The 26313-nt window shown below is 38.8% G+C and overlaps 1 protein-coding gene across 1 annotated transcript in view; it reads left to right on the plus strand.

The window, feature by feature from the left end:
• The window catches only part of SPATA16 (spermatogenesis associated 16), a 223503-nt gene that overhangs the window by 159237 nt on the left and 37953 nt on the right, over positions 1 to 26313 (plus strand). The window contains exons 6-7 of the mRNA XM_060010153.1: positions 16144 to 16290; positions 17318 to 17430. Coding sequence (XP_059866136.1) covers positions 16144 to 16290; positions 17318 to 17430 — 260 coding nt within the window. The remainder of the gene's footprint in view (positions 1 to 16143; positions 16291 to 17317; positions 17431 to 26313) is intronic.

Here is a 26313-nt window from a genome sequence, read left to right on the forward strand (position 1 = left end):
TAGTGCCCTTGTTTTGTTGGCACGTCCCAAATACCAGGATACTCCTTTTATCTGCCTTCTATTTAAGAAGCTTCTGTGTTGCCAAAAATGTATTCAGTTATTTATTTCAACAAAGAGTCATGCAGCAGGCGTGACTGGACAATCACACAGCAAACGTGTGCAAACACGAGGCTTTTTTTTTAACCTACACATATTCATCTTTGGTCTGTCCAGAGCCAAAAATATATTCTATCCCACCCCAAAGGACTCAATCCCACCCAATCATTTCTAAAATTTAGTCTGTCTTCAGTAACTATCTAATCAAATTCACCAGCTTTTTTCCCCTTTCCACGGGACTTTCTTCTCCTACTAGTCTGGTTTCAACTTTCTCAGAGCTCGAGCCTACCCAAGGGTCCAAAGAAGCCCATGGGCATGTGAGGAAAGAGTCCTCTTGGAAGTCTTGTGCAGGCTGGCACAGCTGCTGATTATATGGCTAGTGCAACTTGAGACAGCCCTGTTGGCTTGAGCAGGACTTGACGGGCTCATTTATGTGACACATTAGGTCACCCAAGGGCACTATATGAGTTTCCCATGCTACCTCCTGGTGTAAATGCTTCTTTACATGTACACTAACCACCCCTACCTCACAAGTTGGACCAGACTAGAACTACTTTCTAAGATTCCCTCTCCCTGCCAGAATGTGGAGTTCTAGATCTTACTCTAGAAATCCCTTCTACTCCACTGGAGACTGGAAGTCATTTTAGTCCTCTCTCCAACTTGCTATGTTATTCTGCCATTTCTCTTCTCCTTTTCTCCATGCTTCAGAATCCCAATATCCTCAGGACAAGAAGAGGATCTACAATGGAGATGGGTGGTGTATTCAGTTATTCATTTAGTCATCAAACATTTATTGAGCAGGCACTATACTAGGTAGTGCTAGAATACACCTGCTTCTAAGAAAAAATATGACTCTAGTAATTTATACTTCAGGGTGAAAATTGGACTATATTTTTCCTCTCTTCTAGAGAATACTTCACTTAAAACCTAAGCTCTAATTGTGGAATGGAAGGCTGAGTCTAATTAAAAGAATGATGGAGGAGAAAACAGATGAAGGAGCAGTTTGGGAATAGAAGTCCTTGCCACCGAAAGTGGCAAAGACTGGCTAGTTGTTTACCAAACTATTCTCTTTCCCCCCCCGCCGCCACCCATGCATGTAACTAGAATACATTTCCAGCCTCCTTTACAGTTCAGTGAGGCTTGTGACTCAGTAACAGCCAATGTAATGTGGACAGAAATAAACTGGGAGTATGACACTCCCAGGCCTGGCCCATAAACCTCTACCATGCAGAACTCGCTTTCCCTAGCCACTGACTGAGTAAATAGGACTGCGGAACTAAAGAAGCTACAAGGCAAAAGAAGCTTGGATCCCCGAATGACCATGTGGAAGGCAACCCACTGAATACCCACACAAACGAAAACCAAAATTCTCTTGCTTTAGATCCCTCAGATTTGGAGGCTCTTTGTTAAATCAGGTAGCTTTACTCTAACTAATATACTGCCTTACATCCGTGAAGCAGGCGGCTTCCTACTCCATCTGCAGTGTACACAATAAAATTCATGTGAACTCAGGGGAGGATGGATAAACATTCCTCCATGTGCAGTCAAATTCATCCTCAGAAACACTCGGAGTTTGTGTACATTCCCTTCTACCTCCCGTTCACTCATCCTTCCTTGGACAACGACAGGTAAATGTTCTCATACATATGTGTTTGTACCCACTCACAGAAAAGGAACATCTGAGGAGAGACACAGATTCCCCACGGGAGACAGAACACAATTACGTAGTTTTCATTGCAGCTAGAGAAATTGAGGCCATAAATAAGAATTACAGAAATCATCTAAATAAACAATCAACAGATGAAGGTCAGAAAATCTGTACCTTGAAGATTTTGGATGAAAAGCCTACCTATCAAAGTTCTGCTGGATAAGTAGGTATTATCATTAAAACCTGGAGACCAATACATTTAGTTCTCCCAGCAGAGGCTGGCAGACAACCCTCCAACACAGAAACTCTGCCCAACTCCAGGTCACCTTCATCAAGCCTAGATAGTATTGAGTTCATTACTCCTTGGTCATGTGACAGTGCCATGAGCCCAGTAATAGCTGGCAGAGGTGATGGTGATGAGCAGGAAGAATATTCATGATAGAGATCCCCCAGGCAGTGTATTCTTTCTAGCTAGCCCCTAATTCAGAGTCATCCTTATCATGGATTTCCACATGAAAAATAGATGCAAAGGGAAAAAACTATAAAAATGAATTCATTTTGAAATGTATAGAGATCTAAGTATTTTTAACTTTTTTTACTGAATGGACCAACTAAATTAGTGATTTATTATGAGAAAAACCCACCTCACCCTCAGTGGCAGGCACTAGGACTATACTGCCTTTATAACTTCTACAAGACTGATAAGGGAGGGTTAAAATTCAAATCTGCCTTGTAGGACAACCAGGCTTACATATCCTCAGGAACTCACTGTGCATTCTTTGCTATTTTGGGGATGTGGTAAGACCCACCAAAATCTTAAAGCCATATTATAATAGAGCTATACTGTATTATGTTTCACAGAGGAAAAAATTACTAAAGTTGTAGCAGTGTAGCTATCCATTTTTCTTATGTAAGGAAAAATCCAGTTTGATTCATGCAGAGTAGTCAGGGTATATAAAACAAATAATAATTCACCAGCCTCAGAATTACTCTGTTTTCATTTATAAAGATTTTGCTTGAGATTTTAATTCATATATTCCAATGAAATAACACAATCCTTGTACAGTTCTTATTCTTGCATGATTGTATTTTAATAATAAAGTAATACAATAAGCATATCCTGTCTCCACTTGATGAAAATATCAAGATTTATTTGCTAAATAAAATAAATATTCAGTAATGGATCTGTGCTTAGTAATGTTTAATAGAAAAGTTTTCTGGATCAGATATCAATTACTTTAACACTTAGGTAGATAGAGTCATATTTTGTCTCTCCAGTGCAATTTAACTCCCAAGAGTAAATATGTATGTTCAGAATAATAATATACTGTTTTAAAACAGACCTTTAAAAATTGCTTTTCACTGAAATTTATAACCTTGTTCTTGTTCAGTCATCATTTACCAGTAAGGATAATACATTCTATGCTCTCTAAAATATAAAGTTAAAATTTCTCATTTTATTCTTTCTTCTTTAAAATGTTATAATTTTACCATGATCAAGAGTTTCCAAGATTAGACTATTTTCCTCTTTCTAACTCACTTTATCAAATGGAAAAGTTTATAGAATTAAAGAGCCTACATCCCCAATATCATTATGAATGTGTTACGGCTAGGTTGGTTATAAAGATGACAAATCATCTCATGTTTGTACCACAGAATTCTTTTTAGAAACAGAGAATCATTCCCAAAGAAAAGAAATTCCTCATATATGGGGCTAAATTCTCTGTTCTTAAAATACTAAAACGTTGGTCTTCCCAATGGGAAGTGTGGTGTTCTGGCACTGTTCTATCTAATCAAAGTAAAGACGTCTCAGTGAGCAGCTCACTTGTCCTTTGCAGTAGCAGGTTATAACACCATTTGCCTCTGGTCTCCCTCATCTACTGTCTCTCACCATCTATGATTGAATTCTTCCTTTTAATTGCATAACTCTCTTTTAATTTCATTTTAGCTATAACAGGTAGCAATAACCAAGGGATTGTACTATTTTACTTTCTTCTTGTTAGTCTGTACTTCTTAATGCATCCAGTGAACCAACTTCCCAGGAGTTGGATTCATCTCTACGATCGGTAACTTGTACCTTTAGTAACTCATCACAGTACAGGTGCACCTCCACACCATGGGTGGCCACCCAGGAATCAAAGATTCCTCACCCTCCACCCTGTTATCCTTTCTCTTCCCAAACCACATGTTTCCATGAGCCAGGACCATTCTAGCAAATCTCACTTCTGACTCTGATTCTGGGATTTTCTTTTCCTCACAACACTGCTGACACCAAATTTGTGGGTTTTCCACACCACTTCTCCAGCTCTCAGCCACCAACTGCTGTTTTAACAATTCAGTTCACCTTTGGTACTCACTATCCAGAGTTAGCACAGACGTCACAGATTAAGGGCTCGATCCTACCAGACTGCCCCACCACCACTTCAGATGTCAGTCACAGGTCCCAGGCCTCCTGTACTTCTGACCAACCAGCTATAAGTTGGGGGTTTCCAATGACCCCCAATTCAGGTTCTATAATTTTCTAGGATGACTCATAGAACTCAGGAAGTGCTTTACTTCCTATCACTGGTTTATTATAAAGGATACAACTCAAGAACAGCCAAATGGAAGAGATACATAGGGCAAAATAAGGTGGGGTGTGGGTGTGTGCTCTCACTGGTTGCATGACTCTCCCAGCACCTCACTGTACTTCCCTAACCCAGAAACTCTCCAAACCCCATCATCTCGGGGGGTTTATGGCGGTTTCATTATGATTGACTAAATCACTGGCCACTGGTGATTAACTCAATCTCCAACCTGCCTCTCCTCCCCAGAGCTTGGGGAATGGGGTTGAAAGTTCCAGGTTTCTAATTAAGCCTTGGTTTTTCTTGAGACCAGCCCCCATCCTGACAGAAGCTATCGAGGGGCCTGCCAAGAGTCACCTCATTAGAACAAAAGACATTCCTACCATTCTCTATCACTTACGAAATTCCAAGTGTTATTATAGAAGCTCTGTGCCAGGAACTGGGAAGAAAGACCAACTATTTTCCTATGATACCACACCATCTCTCACACATCGGAGATAATATCCTTGTGTTTTTTACTCTTGGGTGCAGACCACTATTCAGCATGGCTTTATCTGTGAGAATCCAGTACAGTCTCGGTTGATTTTGTATTCTTCCAGAGAAGATTTTCTTTTGATTTTTCCAAACCACATGGAGTACTACCAACCAGAGAGCCTCTATTTCTAGAGCTGAGATTTCCTGGGCCATCTAGGTAGTATAAATTCAAACCTTATGCCTAGAGTTAAAATTCCCAGAGGGGAAAAAGAATCCTACTCCAGACCCCAGATAAATCAGACAAGTTTATTTTGTTAACTTCATCAATGGTTGGATTTTTTTTTTTATCTCCATCATTCACTGGTACCCCAGTCTCACCTTTGTTTAAGAATGCACCATGTTATATTATAATTGACTGTGTATTTGTCTACTGCATGCAACAAATGGTAAGCAACACCATGGCCTTCATTATCTTACCATTTTATCATAATGCCTGACATTCATATAGACTCTGGTAAGGGGAGCCTATAAATATTTTTTAGGTGAATTAGGTAATCAATTCTTCATCTAAGCTATATATCTTATTAAGATTATTTCTAATATTTCATCATTTTGTTGCTATTATGGATTAAACCATTATATTCATTATACTGTATATTTTATTATACCTATATATTTTGATTGACCTTTTAAAATCTTATATCTGTTTATTTGGGGGTCTGTATATTTCCTTTTTTGATCCCTTACTGAACTCTTGTCTATACCAATAGATTTTCAGTTTATCCTCTTGGATTTTCTATATAAATAACCATCTATTCTTAAGTTATGACCATTTGGCCCCTTCACTTCCAAATTTTATATCTCTCATTTTTATTTCAGGTCTTATTCCTTTGGCCTGAAATTCCAAAGCTATAGAGAATAATAGTAGTCAAAGGCAGTCATTTTGTTTCTGAGTTTAACAGGAATAAAACAGATTAAAAGGAGTTTCACCACAACTAAACTGACTACTAATAGTGAATAGTAAAGAGTAATACCTAATAATCAAGATAACCTCCTCTTTTAGATTTCCATATGTAAGCAATAACTTATCAAATACAAAACCAAAGCCTTGCTGACTTTCAAATTTTATATGTTAACTACAGGAAATCACTGAGTCATTACCATAAGATCATTTGCTTATGAGCCATGATAATTCATGAGTAATAATAGTTCTTATACATGATAATCATGATAATTCTTTGTTTTTTAATTGTCTTCAACAATTGCACTTATTAAATAAAAAGCTGTAGAACTCCAAAACCAATTTCAACAGAAAACAAAAGAAAATCTCTGGTCTCAGGAAAAGAAATTGCTGTGCTTCTCTGGGATGGTAGTTTGCTGTTGTTGTTTTATCTTAGGAACACTGTGAATGAGACAGTTGATCTTCTTTACTTCTACAAAGTATACAGGAGCTTATAAAATACATTCTGTGTATTAATCTCACCTATGGCTTCATCACCGATCTCTTACTTTTCCTTCTGATCTGTTTTCTTCAAGAACTCTTTTACACATTTTTTTATGCTGTATGTATTTATTTAAGGAAAGTCATTACACTTCCAGAGTGAGATATAAACAAATAAGTAGATTACCAGTCCAGATAGTAAGGAAAACTAAGGCTTTCAGATTATGTAAGACTTTTATTATGCAGTATTAGTTAACTACCCAAGGGTCACTTTTTGCAAAATGTAGAATCTAATCGAAAGTGAAAAAATCATAATTATGATGTAGATCAAGAAAAATGATGCTAAACATTTTTTTTAGTTATTTCTGAGATATACATTTTAAAGTAATAACTAGAATTATGACATAACATTATACAAGAACATATAAGATTTTTAGAAATTTCATGTAATGTCTGAAACATTTATATTAACATATTTCCATACAAATATAAACATTTATTTTTTATTATCTCATATACTTAAGTCTAGTTATTAGTAATAGTATTACAATAATGTTATAATAATAGCATCACTAAGTCAATTTTGGTATCTTTGTACTAGATGTAAAAATTAATTATTCTTAATCCTCAAACTATTATGTTTCTTAAATAAGGCAATTATTCTTCTCAGATAGTCAACTTGAAGAATTTATAATATGTCTTACATCTCAGCTATGACATTTTAAGGATTCCATAGTATTTGTAGATATACTGAACTACGAGCTAAATCCCTCTATCAGAAATCTTTTGTTTCAAATAATAGGAATCACAGCTTAAACTGATTTCAGTATATTTAAGTTTTAAAGGGGTAGGAGGAGGCATGAAATACATTGATTTATAATACAACTACAGGGGGACTACCTTTAAGCACAGCTTGATCCAGTAGTTCACTCACTGCTCTATTTTCTACAGTCAGCTTTCTTCTCAAGTTTTACCTGGTATTCCATCACCTGTACCTCAAGGTGGTACCTGCATCTCAAGGTACCTCAAGTGCTAGTATCTTGAGTCATAGCAAAATTCCCAAATGTCATTACAAACTTCAAATCACACTGTCCCAAGAAGCAGTGAATATCTCTTCCACCCAATTCCTGGGACTCACTCTTCCTCATTGGCCCAAATTACATTATATGCTTATACTTGAACCAAAACAGGTCAAGGTAATGCCATGGATTGATTCGTCTAAGTCAAATAGGTCTCACTTTTAGAGTAGGTAGGGAAGGAGAGAATTCTCCAAGGGTAACAAAAGAGGGAAGGTGGGAATGCATGTTAGGTATCCAACCAACCAATGTCCATTCCAATGGCTGCAGAAATACAGCCACTTAAGGGCATTAGAGCAACAATATATTATTTCACTAACTGTGAATTTAATAAATATTGAAGGGAAAAGCAGTATCTTTCATGTTTGTTTGTCTCAAACCTACTTTGTTGGGGATGGAATTAAGGAACTTCCCCAGAATAAATACAATACAGCTGATTAAACATAAAACTTTGGAATCAATAAGAATTCCAGGTGAAATAAAAATGAACTATGTATAAAAATCTTATGTAATTATTTGTTTTTCAAAGCTTATAAATGGGTTATGAGGGGCAACTTACATATACAAAGATCAGTTTTGGAGAAGTAGAGCAGAAATCTGAAGGGAAAATTAGGAATCTTAGGAATGAAAACCAATGTTTTCCACTTGCATCTATAACTCTGATATTATAATGAAGGTCAAAGGGAAAATACAATTTATTACACAAAGATTCATTATACAAATAGCTTTCTCACACATCAACTGCAAAAACCAAAATACACTATCTATGTTTTTAAAGTGGAAACTGTTTTATTATTTATGGGAGCAATAATGATGTTAGCTGCAAAGTTGCTGCCTTTTGCTATTTTCTTGCTGATGTGAATTTGTGGATAACTTCCGATATAGAAGTACTGGCATTAAAAAGTGAACAAGATAAAACTCAGAAAATGACTGGGTGGGAAAGCAGTAATGACAAAGTGTTGGCATTATGAAGGGACTGGAGAAGTTAAACTCTGAAACTGATCACTAAGATGAAGTCATATAAAACTGACATGGTCCCATCTCACACTGAACAACTGGGACCTTTAGAAATGAGATTTTGCTCTAGCCTAAAATGTCAGAACATTTTGTTATGGACAAAGGGCAGAGAAATGACATAGACACTGGAAAATAGAGAAGGAAATGAAACAGAGAAAGGAGATGACAGAACCCTAACAAATCTGCATATTTCTAAAAGACTTTTAAAACCTCTATGATTTTTCTTTTTTCAAAATTGCTTTGAGAAGTTTATCCACAATCTGTTGACTGTGGTTACGATGAGGTGTCCAACAGAAAATACTGATGATGGTGGTATCTATGTTTTCTACTTTATGTCCAGAGAGCTCATATTTTATTTTACAGATATTTAACTTCATAAAAAATAAGCAGTCCCTCATATATAGAGATGAGTCTGCTGACCTACGATCAACAGTTCACATTTTTGCAGATGCTTTTCTGGTGCTGCTGACAGTTTCATTAAGCCAGCTTCTCTGTTACTCCAATCTTCTTTGTGACTAAGGGTCCATATTTCCCAGAGAACAAGCTGCAGCAAGGGCCCAACCTGAGCGTGAAACTAAGTTTTCAATCTAGGCAGAGCTGCTCTGTTCATTTGAGCATCAACTCCACTGAGTTACCTAATACATAGTATTTTACCTCACTCCCCCTTCGTAAATTAAACAGAAACCACTTAAAGTTTAGGTAAAATAAATAAACAAAGATTGTGTGATATTCTTTTCTAAGTTTAGTGACAGAGAAATAAATCCTATCTCAGAAGCTCTGAACATTTCATTAGCTTTGAATTTTTTTAAGTTCTATTCTTATTTGGACGATTAAAACTTCAGGATTGAGAAAACTTTGTTTTTATATTCAACTCAAGTATTGATTGAGCACCTACTAGGTGCTTGGGGCATGAAGATAACGTGAAGATGTGATCTTGAAGAGGATTAAAACTTATTGGAGAGATGAGACATACCCCCATGAAACATTAGGAGATTCACTCTAGAGTGAGTGGTATGGGTGTTCTTTTTTTTTTTTTAACATCTTTATTGGAGTATAATTGCTTTACAATGTCGTGTTAGTTGCTGCTGTATAACAAAGTGAATCGGCTATATATATATATATATATATATATATATATATATGTATATTCCCATATCCCCTCCCTCTTGCGTCTCCCTCCCACTCTCCCTATCCCATTCCTCTAGGTGGTCACAAAGCACTGAGCTGATCTCCCTGTGCTATGCAGCTGCTTCCCACTAGCTATCTATTTTACATTTGGTAGTGTGTATATGTCCATGCCACTCTCTCACTTCGTCCCAGCTTACCCTTCTCCCTCCCCATATCCTCAAGTCCATTATCTATGTCTGCCTCTTTATTCCTGTCCTGCCCCTAGGTTCTTCAGAAACTTTTTTTTTTTTAGATTCCATATATCTGTGTTAGCATACGGTATTTGTTTTTCTCTTTCTGACTTACTTCACTCTGTATGACAGACTCTAGGTCCATCCACCTCACTACAAATAACTCAGTTTCGTTTCTTTTTATGGCTGAATAATATTCCACTGTATATATGTGCCACATCTTCTTTATCCATTCGTCTGTCGATGGACACTTAGGTTGCTTCCATGTCCTGGCTACTGTAAATAGTGCTGCAGTGAACATTGTGGTACATGTCTCTTTTGGGGGTTTTTTTGTTTTTCATTTTTGGCTGCGTTGGGTCTTCATTGCTGTGTGCAGGCTTTGTCTAGTTGTGGTGAGCGGGGGCTACTCTTTGTTGCTGTGCACGGGCTTCTCACTGCAGTGGCTTCTCTTGTTGCGGAGCATGGGCTCCAGGTGCACAGGCTTCAGTAGTGGCTCACGGGCTCTAGACCGCGGGCTCTAGAGCACAGGCTCAGTAGTTGTGGCACACTAGCTTAGTTGCTCCGTGGCATATGGGATCTTCCTGGACCAGGGCTCGAACCTGTGTCCTCTGCATTGGTAGGTGGATTCTTAACCACTGTGCCAGCAGGGAAGCCCCACATGACTCTTTTTGAGTTATTGTTTTCTCAGGGTATATGCCCAGTAGCGGGATTGCTGGGTCATATGGTAGTTCTATTTTTAGTTTGGGTGTTCTTTAAGAGTTTGGGTGGGGGGAGTACTGAAATACTCAGGTAGCCCTTTATGGACTAGGTGGGACTTAAATTAGGCACATCTGGAAGTACAGTAATCGACTGAGTAAAAGAAATATGGAGAGATTAGGTAGATGTTTCTGGGTGGAAAAGCACAAAGAAAAATTCAGAGGCAGGATGAGCACAGGCTAGTACAAATTAGTGAAATCAGCAGACCTGATGAGAAAGGTTTATACTGGAGAAAACATAGGAATGAAGAATAGACTGTGAAACACATCCACACAATTGAGAGCCCTGAATACCAGGAAAGAAGCACTGAAATTCCTGAGGAGTGATGTAACCATAACAAAGGTGATATTTCAGAAATATTCACTGGGTGGTGGTGTGGAGATATATTGGTGTGAAATCATACTGGTGGCAGCGAGGCTTGTTGGGAAACGTTTTCTGTAATCCAGATGCTATGTGATCAGAAATTTGACCAGGGTGGTAGCAATGATAATGCAAAGAGCGGGGTTAATATGAGTTGTGTTACAGTGGGCAGATTTAATGAGTTTTTGAGATTCACTAAATGTCAGGGAATATGAGGAAAGAAAAGTTAATAATGACTTCCAAATTTTAAGCCAGAGTAATTGGGTGAATAATGGCCATCCCTTCAATATGTTGGTGAAAAGTAGGGACGAGAGATGTTGTGGACATTTAAAAAATCACTTTCAAGGAATATATTTGCTGTATTTGAGGTAACGTTTTTAATGGTGAGCAAATAGCAATGTCCCAGTAGGCATTTGGAAATGCTGTTTGAAATTGGTGAAATTTTGCAGATGAGACTATGGCTTTGGACCCCTAGTCTTTTGATTTAGAACAAGGGTCTCCAATCCCCAACTGGTACCGGTCCACGGCCTGTTAAGAACCAGGCCGCACAGTAGGAGGTGAGCGGCAGGGAGAGTGAGCGAAGCTTCATCTGCCACTCCCCATCGGTCTCATTACCGCCTGAACCATCCTCCGCTCCATCCATGGAAAAATTGTCTTCCCTGAAACCGGTCCCTGGTGCCAAAAAGGATGGGACTGCTGGATTAGAAGTAATAGCGAATGCCACAAGAATAGAGAAATTGGACTTCCCTGGTGGCACAGGGGGCTCTGGTCCGGGAAGATCCCACATGCCGCGAAGCAACTAAGCCCGCGCGCCACAACTACTGAGCCTGTGCTCCAGAGCCCGTGAGCCACAACTACTGAAGCCCGCACACCTAGAGCCCATGCTCCTCAACAAGAGAAGCCACCACAATGAGAAACCCGCGCACCGCAACGAAGTGTAGCCCCCGCTCGCCGCAACTAGAGAAAGCCCTCGTGCAGCAACAAAGACCCAACTCAGCCCAAAATAATTAATGAATTAATCAACAAAAGAAAGAATAGGAAAATTCCACCGAGAGTGTTAATATGAAGAACATGTCAGTGAGCCACAGACAGCTAGGAGGTGCACTGAATGAGATGCAGGAGAAAAAGGGAGGAAGAAGCAGCAGCATGTTTATGTGTAGGAGAGATGGGGAGACGCAGACAGAGAAAGAGGCAGAGAGAAAGACAAAGAGAGGGAAACAGAGAGAGAAAGAGAAGAGACTGTCACTGAACTCCAGGGAGGTGACTTCAGGGAGGGAGGAAGGTCAAAGAGCATGAATGTCTTGAGTACCTGAAAGCTGGTCAGCTCCAGCCTCCTGAGGTACAATAAAAGGTTCTTGATAAAGGGCAAACATTACCCTCTTTTGCTGAGAGTTGGACATCTTTCATTGGGAAGATAAAGAATTGAAAGATCATGTTTCTACAAGAAACTTAATCTGCATAATCTATCTTTGATATTCTTTTTTAAAACACCTGCTTCCCTAATGGTACAAATTTGGAACTGCATCATACCTGCAAATTGATTTTTTAATAATAAATTTGGTCCTAGTCATCTAAATTTCATCTGCAATTGTGATAAATTGTAAAGGAATGCATTAAGGGATTTATTTCTCTCAAGTTCTCTTCTCACGTGACAGGAGCAAAGAAGACATTTTTAATCAACTCAACCTTCCTACCAAAGGACAATATATTCTGGTTAACTTTCATATCCATCAGAGGCACAGGGCTTTTCGGATGTAGGTAAAGGTTTATGAGCATAAAATTGAGAACAATTAGCACTCAAATTAATGTTACATGAGATTCAACATCTGGTAAGTGTGTCGTCATTTTGGGTCACAGACCACTTGCTAGGCTAAATGTTCATACAACTGCAATTTACTCTGCATACAAATGGAATAAAAATGATACTTTAAAAATATTTTTTAACTTAACAGTATGTATGTAGGGACCTCTCTCATTTCAAAACTTTGACTAGAATTGAACAACGGATTGAACAGGATGAAACATACAGCATCAAAAGGAACAGAAAACACATTTTTGCAAGTATATTTTATAACAAATTAGCTATAGTGCTAATATTAGTTTTTCTAGTTCATCTAACCACTGTCACTATTAACACAGGTCTCCTCTTTATCCATCAAATATTTAAGAGCAGGAAGTGGTCAACCTCTCAAAGTCTTTGTGCTATTTATATAACAGAGCCCTCAAACATCGGCTGCTTCTGGCAATAGAGGGGCGTCAGAAAATGCCAGATCTCAAGATGCCTCCTGCAACTCACCACAAACACCAGCCCATGCACAGCACACCGTAAACTATTCTGAACCTCAGGACTCCGGGGCCTCCAAGAGCACTTTAATGTACACCTTAAAGTCCTAGAGGTGTCCTGCAGGGAACCCTCTGTGAGCTGGAAGCAGGTGCTGGCAGGAGGCTTCAGGGTACCTGGGATCCAGCGGCTTCTATGTCAACAAGCTACATATACTCTGGGTCTGTGGGGAAGTCAGAGCGTCCATAAAGCCTACCCACATCCATTCAGGGGGCCTCTGGGCATCCAGAGTTACCCAGAAAGCCAAGGCTCTCCCCAGAGGATGGCCCCAGACTTCACCACCAGCATGGCCAGGAGTGCTGAGGTCTTCTAGGTCAGGGAGCAAAACCAGATTAAAGAGCAAACCATAGCCAGGGAACACATACCTTCTCCTGCCCTCCAACTCCAGAGTATGCTAATTCCTGAAAATACTGACAATTCAGACATGCCAGCATCTTAGAGAGTGCTAAAGAATAACCGCAATCAAAAAAAAAAATGTTATGACCATTTATCAGGAGAATGAGCTAGTGTCCATTTTACTTTTACTTAATTGCCTTTTCACATGATCCGGTTATTGGCCGCTTCAGTAAAACTGGTAAACTCTGGGTTGGGTGTGTCTGTATCTGTAGATTTCAAAAGCAAAGAAACTTTCTGCACTCTTGAGATGGAGATGCAGAAATCACATTTTACCTTGTTTATAGAAATGAGCCCTCCGTTTAAAAAGAGGCAAACACCAACTAAAGAAGCATCTAATACTACAATCTGCTTTTAAAGTGCCTAAAAGTTACACTATTAATTCTAAGAACCCTTGAGCCTTTGCTGTACTTTTCTAGATAGAGTAAGGAAGTGTTCTATCTAGAATTGTGTCTGTTAAAACCATCTATGTATTGACATTGCCCTGCTTCTGTAACATGCTTCCCACTGACTGTCAGAGTGATCATCACTGTCGTAGGATCGTTTTGAGAGTTAAGCCCTGTGCTTCAACGTTCAGCAGCCTGACTCTCAATTCTGGTCCCTCCATTTGCTGTGTCGGGCAAGTCTATAATTTCTTGAAGCTCCAGTTTGGTCATCCGTAAGGTGGTCATAATAATGTGTCCTGGTCTACACTGTTGTTGAATGAGAAAGATAATCCTGATAATGTGTATGGCACAGAAGAAGTGTCACATACATGTTAACCCTCAATAATATTTAGTGGTTACCAGATCCTGTCACCAAAGACTAAATCATGTTTAATATATTTTTGTTCGGTGCTTGTGTTTAAATGATATTTTGTAATATTTTCTTTTAATTATCAGCATACATGTTAACTCTCTGTTTGACAGCCGTATGCTATTTACTTAACCAAAATGTGCCAAATAGCTTACTGCAGTGTTTTCCAAACTGCGCTTTGAAAAACTGGGATTCTGTGGAGGGGTTCAAGGTGGCTACTGTGTGGGGGGTATATAGAATGGGGTACAGTGATGAGAGTTGAGTGGTCAGTGATCCAGGCTTCAAATGGAACAGCTCTACCTTTACCAACTTTGAATATTGGGCTTCTCAGTAAATTGTAGTTTGAACAAAGGGTTCTGCAGCTAAAAATCAGAGGAGGGAAGTCAGAGAGGGTGGATAAAAACACTCATGGTTTACTGTGTCTATTATTTCCTAAAGAAATACTACAGATAGCAAAGACTGTATTTGAAACACTGCCATTTGAGTTCTGACTCTAGATTAAAAATTGGCATTTAAATCATGATTCAAGGATATTTGGAATTTCATCTTTTTCCCTTTCTGGCAGTGTTAAATAGGGAGGGCTCATTAAACCCTCTGTTCATCATCCTTCATTTGAGAAGTCTATTGTAATAAACCAAAGCATTATTACCCAGAATGAAAATGAATGAAGTAAATCTGGCCTCCAAGACCCCAAGGCTGACATCTGTCCCTGTCCCAAAAGTAATCCAAAGTCAAGCAAGCCTAAAGCAGAGTGCAGTGGTTATGCCCACGGTCTCTGGAGTCAGACTGCCCAGGTGTGAATCCTGCCTTGTCCACTTATATGCGTGTTTCCAGACAAGTCACTGCCCATCTGTGTACCTCAACCTCCTGGTTATTTGTAAAATGAGGACAAAAGCACCAATTATGTGAATGTATCGTGAGGATTTAAAGAGAATGCACACAAAACAAACATGATTACCAAAGGGGAAAGGGAAGGAAGGGAGGGATAAATTAGGAGCATGGGATTAACAGATATAAACTATTATACATAAAATAGATAAGCAACAAGGATTTACTGTATAGCACAGGAAACTATTTTCAGTATCTTGTGATAACCTATGATGGAAAATAATCTGAAAAAATATACATATATATATATATAATTGAACCACTTTTTGTACATCTGAAACACAATATTGTAAATCAACTATATGTCAATAAAAAAAATTTTAACAGAATGCACACAAAATGTTTAGAACAAGGGAAGGTAGAAAATAAGTACTAAGTAAATATTAGCTCTTCTAGTCATTAAGAACAGTTTCTTTTAGAACCATTTTCTTGACGCATGAGTTATTTCCAAGTCTAATTACAAAAGTTAGTACATTTATCATTTTAAATTTCCTTCAACTATAGGAGGGAGAGCAACTAAATTAATTAGCCTTATGTTTTAATTCTTACTTGGTAATTTTTCTCTTTCCTTTCATATAACATTATTTTCTTAAACAAACTGTGGACAGAAAAATCAAATTCTCTTGAAAGGTGTCACACAGAAAAAATATTAAGCCTGCAACCTGGTCCTGAATTTTGTATTATTTTGAATATGGGGAAAGAGGAACACATAACCTAGCCATATTCTATTGCTATACCTTGTGTATGTTTATATTTTAATAAAAATATGAAGGATAAAGTATGATTTTGATATATCATCTATTTGACCTTTTGATGCACATACTCTTACTTTGTATCTTTAATTTTTTCCAAGTATAATTCTTGAAATCTGGGGGGAAAACACCCTGAAAACAATAAAATGATAAATTCTTTAGTTCTTTTTCTGTCATATTTCAGACCTTCAAGGACTCCACGTGTTGCCTCAGACAGCTGACTGGTCATCTTTTCCTCCTCAACAGTATCTCTTGACTCTTGGGTTCAAAAACAAAGAAGATGGGAAGTTTTTGGAAAAAGTATCATGTAGGAAGTTACCAACATTTACAGGTAAGTCACCTGGACTTGTTATCTTTCAATACTGTTTTAAATTAGGAATTGTGCATTGTTCATTAAGCTTTATTCATCACAAGCCTAGCATATAGTAAGGCCTGGGCACCAAAATGTTTGTTGGGTCATACTTAACTCCTTCCGATCTTCTTTGTGGGTTAGTTAACAATACCTGGAATTCTGGTTCCCCCAGGAGTGCCCACCTCCCTCACTCTAACCATCTCACCGCAACCACATCACCACCCATGCCTGATCGTGGGGCACTCAAAGATTACAAGCTTTTGTCATCACCCATCAGCAAACACAGAAGAAAATCGTGCAGCAAAACTACTGTATGAAATCAAACATATAGCCAATGACCACCTTAAATCACTTGGATTATCTGCCATTGTATTAATATCTGTTCTACTCTTTTCTTATGTAATTAACCAAGATCTCAGATCTCCTGAAGAGTATTATAGTTAAATGGTGCTCAGCAATTCTAGTTGAAACTTTCAAAAATCAAGTAAGCATTCAGGTGAAGTCTCATACTTATGGGCTGAATTCATGACCAGGTTGAATTTATCCCTTCAGCTCTACCCACATAATTAAGGATTTGTGTTTTGTCTGGCACTCTGTCCTCTGAGGCTTATCTCAGCTTCGAGCTACATTCAAAGTCAGTGCAATCTGCACACTTGAATAATACCTGGGAGGAACAAGACAAGAATCAGACACATTTATGATGACATTTTTTTCACAACTCAGGAAAAGCATATTCTGCAGAGAGAGGTGAATTGTCATAGGCTGTCCCGTGGATCTCTCAATCAAGAAACACAACAAAAGGAATAAATGATAGTCTCTAAAGGGCAATGTCTCCTCATAGATCTTTCACTGTTATACTTCTGGTCTTTGAGATGGGACTCGTTTCTATAATAAAGATCTCATATCTATTAATATTGCGGTATCTGTTTATAGCTTGCTAAGGAAAGCATTTTGAAATGGAAGTCTGGAGGGAAAAAGTATAAAAGTTTATTGTTACAATTTTTAGAACATAAAACTCCCTTCGGTCTGCTGACAAGAGAAGACACAGTGAGACACATGCAGAGAATGGGGAAGCAAATCTTGCCAATACTGGATTTTATTAGAAGCACCCAATCGAATGTAGGTATATAAGTCTTTTATATTTTTTCAACATATAAATATCAGACAATTCTAGAAGTATGGAAAGTTTATGGTGTAAATATTGCAAGTGTCGGAGGATTTTAGAAACTTTCACAGTCAACCTTATTTGCAAAACCAAGCAAAGTTTAGCTAATGATTTTATTCCTTTTATATTTTAAAATATATTAATCATAAAGCTACACTTCGCAATTTCCAGCATTTCTCAGGCTAGAGCCTTTTCTTTGTGGCTTCCTGATATCTAATTGAAGGCTGAATTGAATCTCTTGCTTCAAATCAGTAACAAAATTTTAGTGAACACAGTGCTTTCCCTATTTCATACATTTGGCTACTGCATATAACCATTTTGTTGCCTACATAAGAATTCAGAACACTGAAAGCTAGCTCCTCCACATTAACTGATACACTGGATGCTACTCTAAACATTGGCAATTCATCTTTTTTGTTGTTGTTAACATCTTTACTGCAGTATAACTGCTTTATAATGTTGTGTTAGTTTCTGTTGTACAAAAAAGTGAACCAGCTATATGCATACATATATCCCCATATCCCCTCCCTCTTGCGTCTCCCTCCCACCCTCCCTATCCCACCCCTTTAGTTGATCACAAAGCACCAAGCTGATCTCCCTGTTGCTATGCAGCTGCTCCCCACTAGCTATCTATTTTACATTTGGTAGTGTGTATATGTCCATGCCACTCTCTCACTTCATCCCAGCTTACCCTTCCCCCTCCCCGTGTCCTCAAGTCCATTCTCTACGTCTGCATCTTTATTCCTGTCCTGCCCCTAGGTTCATCAAAACCTTTTTTTTTTTTAGATTCCATATATATGTGTTAGCATAGGGTATTTGTTTTTCTCTTTCTGACATACTTCCCTCTGTATGACAGACTCTAGGTCCATCCACCTCACTACAAATAACTAAATTTCATTTCTTTTTATGGCTGAGTAATATTCCATTGTATATATGTGCCACATCTTCTTTATCCACTGATCTGCTGATGGACACTTAGGTTGCTTCCATGTCCTGGCTATTGTAAACAGTGCTGCAATGAACATTGTGGTACATGACTCTTTGAATTATCATTTTCTCAGGGTATATGCCCAGTAGTGGGATGGCTGGGTAATATGGTACTTCTATTTTTACTTTTTTAAGGAAGTTCCATACTGTTCTCCAAGGTGGCTGTATCAATTTACATTCCCAACAACAGTGCAAGAGGGTTCCCTTTTCTCCACACCCTCTCCAGCATTTAGTGTTTGTAGAGTTTTCATGATGGCCATTCTGACTGGTGTGAGGTGATACCTCACTGTACTTTTGTTTTGCATTTCTCTAATAATTAGTGATGTTGAGCATTCTTTCATGTGTTTGTTGGCCATCTGTATACCTTCTTTGGAGTAATATCTGTTTAGGTCTTCTGCCCATTTTTGGATTGGGTTGTTTGTTTTCTTCCTATTGAGCTGCATGAGCTGCTTGTATATTTTGGAGATTAATCCTTTGTCAGTTGCTTCATTTGCCAATACTTTATCCCATTCTGAGAGTTGTCTTTTGTCTTGTTTATGGTTTCCTTTGCTGTACAAAAGCTTTTAAGTTTAATTAGGTCCCATTTTTTTATTTTTGTTTTTATTTCCATTTCTCTAGGAGGTGGGTCAAAAAGGATCTTGCTGTGATTTATGTCATAGACTGTTCGGCCTATATTTTCCTCTAAGAGGTTGATAGTGCCTGGCCTTACATTTAGGTCTTTAATCCATTTTGAGTTTATTTCTGTGTATGGTGTTAGGAAGTGTTCTAATTTCATTCTTTTCCAGGTAGCTGTCCAGTTTTCCCAGCACCACTTACTGAAGAGGCTGTCTTTTCTCCATTGTATACTCTTGCCTCCTTTATCAAACATAAGGTGACCATATGTGCAAGGGTTTATCTCTGGGCTTTCTATCCTATTCCAATGATCTATATTTCTATTTTTGTGCCAGTACCATACTGTCTTGATTACTGTAGCTTTGTAGTATAGTCTGAAGTCAGGGAGCCTGATTCCTCCAGCTCTGTTTTTCTTTCTCAAGATTGCTTTGGCTATTCGGGGTATTTTGTGTTTCCATACAAATTGTGAAATTTTTGGTTCTAGTTCTATGAAAAATGCCATTGGTAGTTTGATAGGGATTGCACTGAATCTGTAGATAGCTTTGGGTAGTACGGTCATTTTCACAATGTTGATTCTTCCAATCCAAGAACATGGTATATCTCTCCATCTGTTTGTATCATCTTTAATTTCTTTCATCAGTGTCTTATAGTATTCTGCATACAGGTCTTCTGTCTCCTTAGGTAGGTTTATTCCTAGGTATTTTATTCTTTTTGTTGCAATGGTAAATGGGAGTGTTTCCATAATTTCTCTTTCAGATTTTTCATCATTAGTGTATAGGAATGCAAGACATTTCTGTGCATTAATTTTGTATCCTGCTACTCTACCAAATTCACTGATTAGCTCTAGTAGTTTCCTGGTAGCATCTTTAGGATCCTCTATGTACAGTATCATGTCATCTGCAAATAGTGACAGTTTTACTTCTGCTTTTCCAATTTGTATTCCTTTTATTTCTTTTTCTTCTCTGATTGCTGTGCCTGAAACTTCCAAAACTATGTTGAATAACAGTGGTGAGAGTGGACAACCTTGTCTTATTCCTGATCTTAGAGGTAATGGTTTCAGTTTTTCACCATTGTAAACGATGTTGGCTGTGGGTTTGTCATATATGGCTTTTATTATGTTGAGGTAGGTTCCCTCTATGCCTACTTTCTGAAGAGTTTTTATCATAAATGTGTGTTGAATTTTGTCAAATGCTTTTTCTGCATCTATTGAGATGATCATATGTTTTTTCTCCTTCAGTTCATTAATACGGTTTATCACATTGATCGATTTGCATATATTGAAGAATCCTTGCATTCCTGGGATAAACCCCACTTGATCGTGGTGTATGAGCCTTTTAATATGCTGTTGGATTCCGTTTGCTAGTAATTTTTTTTTTTTTTTGCAGTACGCGGGCCTCTCCCTGTTCTGGCCTCTCCCGTTGCGGAGCACAGGCTCCGGACGCGCAGGCTCAGCGGCCATGCTCACGGGCCCAACCGCTCCGCGGCATGTGGGATCTTCCCGGACCGGGGCACGAACCCGTGTCCCCTGCTTCGGCAGGCGGACTCTCAACCACTGCACCAGCAGGGAAGCCCCGTTTGCTAGTATTTTGTTGAGGATTTTTGCATCTATGTTCATCAGTGATATTGGCCTGTAGTTTTCTTTCTTTGTGACATCTTTGTCTGGTTTTGGTATCAGGGTGATGGTGGCCTTGTAGAATGAGTTTGGGAGCGTTCCTTCCTCTGCTATATTTTGGAAGAGTTTGAGAAGGATAGGTGTTAGCTCTTCTCTGAATCTTTGATAGAATTGTCCTGTGAAGCCACCTGGTCCCGGGCTTTTGTTTGTTGGAAGGCTTTTAATCACAGTCTCAAATTCAGTGCTTGTGCTTGGTCTGTTTATATTTCTTCCTGGTTCAGTCTCAGAAGGTTGTGCTTTTCTAAGAATTTGTCCATTTCTTCCAGGTTGTCCATTTTATTGGCATATAGTTGCTTGTAGTATTCTGTCATGATCCTTTGTATTTCTGCAGTGTTAGTTGTTACTTCTCCTTTTTCGTTTCTAATTCTATTGAGTCTTCTCCCTTTTTTTCTTGATGAGTCTGGCTAATGGTTTATCAATTTTGTTTATCTTCTCAAAGAATCAGCTTTTAGTTTTATTGATCTTTGCTATTGCCTTCTTCATTACTTTTTCATTTATTTCTGATCTGATCTTTATGATTTCTTTCCTTCTGCTAACTTTGGGGTTTTTTTGTTCTTCTTTCTCCAATTGCTTTAGGTGTAAGGTTAGGTTGTTTATTTGAGATGTTTCTTGTTCCTTGAGGTAGGACTGTACTGCTATAAAGTTCCCTCTTAGAACTGCTTTTGCTACATCCCATAGGTTTGGGGTCATCATGTTTTCATTGTCATTTGTTTCTAGGTATTTCTGATTTCCTCATTGATTTCTTCAGTGATCTCCTGGTTATTTAGTAGCGCATTGTTTAGCCTCCATGTGTTTGTATTTTTTACAGTTTTTCCTGTAATTGATATCTAGTCTCATAGTGTTGTGGTTGGAGAAAATACTTGATATGATTTCAATTTTCTTGAATTTACCAAGGCTTGATTTGTGACCCAAGATATGGTCTATCCTGGAGAATGTTCCATGAGCAGTTGAAAGTGTATTCTGTTGTTTTTGGATGGAATGTCCTATAAATATCAATTAAGTCCATCTTGTTTAGTGTATCATTTAAAGCTTGTGTCTCCTTATTTATTTTCATTTTGGATGATCTGTCCATTGGTGAAAGTGGGGTGTTAAAGTCCCCTACTATGAATGTGTTACTGTTGATTTCCCCTTTTATGGCTGTTAGTATTTGCCTTATGTATTGAGGCGCTCCTATGTTGGGTGCATAAATATTTACAGTTGTTATATCTTCTTCTTGGATTGATCCCTTGATCATTATGTAGTGTCCTTCTTGTCTCTTGTAATAGTCTTTATTTTAAAGTCTATTTTGCCTGATATGAGAATTGCTATTCCAGCTTTCTTTTGATTTCCATGTGCATGGAATATCTTTTTCCATCCCCTTACTTTCATTCTGTATGTGTCCCTAGGTCTGAAGTGGGTCTCTTGTAGACAGCATATGTACGGGTCTTCTTTCTGTATCCATTCAGCCAGTCTAAGCCTTTTGGTTGGAGCATTTAATCCATTTACATTTAAGGTAACTATTGATATGTATGTTCCTATTACCATTTTCTTAATTGTTTGGGGTTTATTTTTGTAGGTCGTTTTCTTCTCTTGTGTTTCCTGCCTAAAGAAGTTCCTTTAGCATTTGTTGTAAAGCTGGTTTGGTGGGGATGAATTCTCTTAGCTTTTGCTTGTCTGTAAAGGTTTTAATTTCTCCATTGAATCTCAATGAGATCCTTGCTGGGTAGAGTAATCTTGGTTGTAGGGTTTTCCCTTTCATCACTTTAAATATGTCCTGCCACTCCCTTCTGGCTTGCAGAGTTTCTGTTAACCTTATGGGGATTTCCTTGTATGTTATTTGTTGCTTTTCCCTTGCTGCTTTTAGTATCTCTTTTTTGTATTTAATTTTTGAGAGTTTGATTAATATGTGTCTCAGCATGTTTCTCTTTGGGTTTATCCTGTATGGGACTCTCTGTGCTTCCGGGACTTGACTATTTCCTTTCCCATGTTAGGGAAGTCTTTGACTATAATCTCTTCAAATATTTTCTCAGATGCTTTCTCTTTCTCTTCTTCTTCTGAGACCCCTATAATTCAAATGTTGGTGTGTTCAGTGTTGTCCCAGAGGTCTCTGAGACTGTCCTCAATTCTTTTCATTCTTTTTTCTTTATTCTGCTCCCTGACAGTTATTTCCACCATTTTATCTTCCACGTCACTTATCCGTTCTTCTGCCTTAGTTATTCTGCTATTGATTCCTTCTAGAGTATCTTTAATTTCAGTTTTTGTGTTGTTCATCACTGTTGGTTTGCTCTTTCGTTCTTCTAGATCCTTGTTAAATGTTTCTTGTATTTTCTCCATTGTGTTTCCGAGATTTTGGATCATCTTTACTATCATTACTCTGAATTCTTTTTCAGGTAGGTTGCCTATTGCATCTTCATTTATTGGTCTTGTAGGTTTTTACCTTGCTCCTTCATCTGTGACATATTTTTTGTCGTTTCTTTTGATGGGTGGGGCTGTATTCCTGTCTTACTGGTTGTTTGGCCTGAGGGGTCCAGCACTGGAGTTTGCAGGCAGTTGGATAGAGCCAGGTCTTGGTGCTGAGATGAGGACCTCTGGGAGGCCTCACTCTAATTGGTATTCCCTGGGGTCTGAGGTTCTCTGTTAGTCCAGCAATTTGGACTCAGAGCTCCCACCACAGGAGCTCGGCCCTGACCTCCAGCTTGGGAACCAAGATCCTGCAAGCCAGTCGCTGGAGGTTCATCCCATCCCCTTAGCTGTCTGTGGTCCCCCACCAGTGCCTGGTAGGTGCCCTAATTGTATGTAGACACGAATCCTAGTCTGCCATCTTGACTCCGCCCTCCACCTGACAATTGATCTTTATATACCCTTAAGGTAAATTATCTAAGCCCTTTCTGTGACCCAGGGAAAATATGCCCTTTCTACTTTCAGTCTTAAAAAAAGCCCAAAATAAGACCTGAGTTATGCTGTGCTATTTTACAAAATTTAAGCTATTGTATTGAAAATACATAAAGAGGGCTTCCCTGGCGGCACAGTGGTTGAGAGTCCGCCTGCCAACGCAGCGGACACGGGTTCGTGCCCCAGTCCAGGAAGATCCCACATGCCACGGAGCAGCTGGGCCCGTGAGCCATGGCCACTGAGCCTGCGCGTCCGGAGCCTGTGCTCTGCAACGGGAGAGGCCACAACAGTGAGAGGCCCGCGTACCGCAAAAAAAAAAAAAAAAAAGAAAGTACATAAAGGGAACTCCTCGTTAATGGGCTCTAAAGGCTGCAGATTTCCCCTTTTAAAATATTTTTCAAAAGGCCTTTAAGCTGGAAGTTTTTAAGAATTCTTTTTTTGTGGTTTTAGTATTACATCGTTGATTTGATGTTCTTACCTTACAAGGGGAACCAAGGGGGTTATCACAAACAGCTACTTAACATCTGTTCAGCAGTTTACCTGCTCAGTAACATTATTCAGCATTTTACAAAAGCTATAAAACCCCTAATTTATTTGAATGATTTGTAATTCTATGCATTACAAATCCAAAAGCACATTTTTACTGATTTTCCTACCACATAGCTTCCTTCCCCTTCCTCACAACTGTGTTCCACTCAACTATCTCCCCTATACTACTACTACTACTAAGAAATCCATCTCTATCTTAGTCATCTTGCGCTGTCATAACAAAATAGCATTCTAGAGGCTAGAAGTCTGAGATCAGGGTGCCAACATGGTCAGGTTCTGCCAAACACCCTCTTCCTGGTTTGCAGTCGGCTAAAGACCCTCTTCCTGGCTTGCAGTCGGCTAAAGACCCTCTTCCTGGCTTGCAGTCGGCTAAAGACCCTCTTCCTGGCTTGCAGTTGGCTAAAGACCCTCTTCCTGGCTTGCAGTTGGCTACTTTCTCTCTGTGTCCTAACATGGCAGAGAGCAAGCTCTCTGTTGTCAATTCCTGTAAGAGCACTAATCCCAAAATGAGGCCCTACTCTCATGACCTCATCTAACCATAATTACCTCCCAAAGGCCCCATCTCCAAATACATCACATTGGTAACTAGGGCTTCAACATAGGAATTTTGGGTGGACACAAACATTCAGTTTATAGTGATCTCATTGGATCTACTGCAAATTTTGGGTCCTGTTCTCCAATTCACAACCTCTTCCAGACCCACACACACACACACCCTCACCAACCACCCCATCCTAATTAGAGACACACACACACACACCCCTCATCACTGTCATCATCAGGCTCTTGCAAGCAGGGGAAGCCTTGCTAGCAAGAACCATCACCATATAGTATTACTTCACCTCATCTGCACATGGTTAGCCTTGCAGTGCCAGCGTGCTGGATGTTGGGGAGGTAATCTGTCTGTGCCCCGGCTCTTTGGGGCGATGCCCGCCATGCCTTGCTACTTGTCAGATACCCGCCACATCATCATCTGTTGCCAGCTCAGATCTCCCAGTGTGCTGTGAATGCAGGTTAGGCCAATCTAGGCATCATGCACTTTTTAAATGCTTCTAACACATTTTCTTCTCACGTTTCAAAGGGCATTCTGGCCACTTAGAAATGTGTATATGCATGAATCTCTATGTGTCCATAAAGCAGACTTGAAAACCATAATGAATAAGATTCTTAGCATCTAATGAATGACTCAGTCTTCTTCAGAATGAGTCAGCACCACTTTGTTAACTGTGAGGGATTTCATCAACTTTCTTATGTTTGCATCTATGGGAAATAGTTTTTGGAAGACTGTCTCAAAGAGCTTGAATGAAATTGAAGCAAGTGAGCCCCCAGGTACCCAAAGACCACAAGAATATCCAAATATTGGCCTGCAGGTTTCTCATTATATGTCCAACCACAGCTTCATAAAGCAGGACTGAATAAAATTGGCTGCAAAGGTAACCTAGCTAATGAAGCAAGAAATGAGTTGGTGAGCAGAAATTATTCCTACATGGTACAATTAATTGTAACCCAAGAATCCCTCAACAGTGTTTTTAGGATCCCCTGAGGTGTTTTTTTTTTTTTTTTTTTTTTGTCAGATGTCAAATGCCATCCACTTGAGTAAGCATTGCATTGTCCTTATTAGCTGTGACCCTAGCTTGTGACACCTGTGGATGAAGACTTTCGTCCAAGGCTGTGCTCTGGCTGTGTAACCCTAGGATATCACTTAACCTCTGAGCTGTTTTTTTCTCATTTATAAAATAAGCTGTTATCTGCCATGCTCACCTCCCAGAGTTGTGAGACCAAAAGTATATAATCCACATTGAAGCACTTTGTAAAGTATTAAGAATTTTTAGAGTTTTAATTAATTGTATTGGTTTTCATTTGCTATGACAAAAGGACTGTTTTATAGACCCTTCTTTTTCTTTATAAATGCTGTATACTTTGAAATTACATACTCTTCTAAAATGAAGACTGTGCAAGTGTCCTGTGGATCTTGAATTCTTTTCCTTAGATCACTGATGCACTCAGATCTCCTCACAAAGGCAGGATTAGAGGTGTCATCTCTAGCCATGGAGTAGATCTACTGCCCACAGTAGGGCTTGTCAGGGAACATGAATTTTCACCTCTTGCTATGAGGTGGTAGAAAGAGTTGGTGAAGGAGACAAAG

Source organism: Delphinus delphis, chromosome 4, assembly GCF_949987515.2.
Source record: "Delphinus delphis chromosome 4, mDelDel1.2, whole genome shotgun sequence".
Lineage (NCBI taxonomy): Eukaryota > Metazoa > Chordata > Mammalia > Artiodactyla > Delphinidae > Delphinus > Delphinus delphis.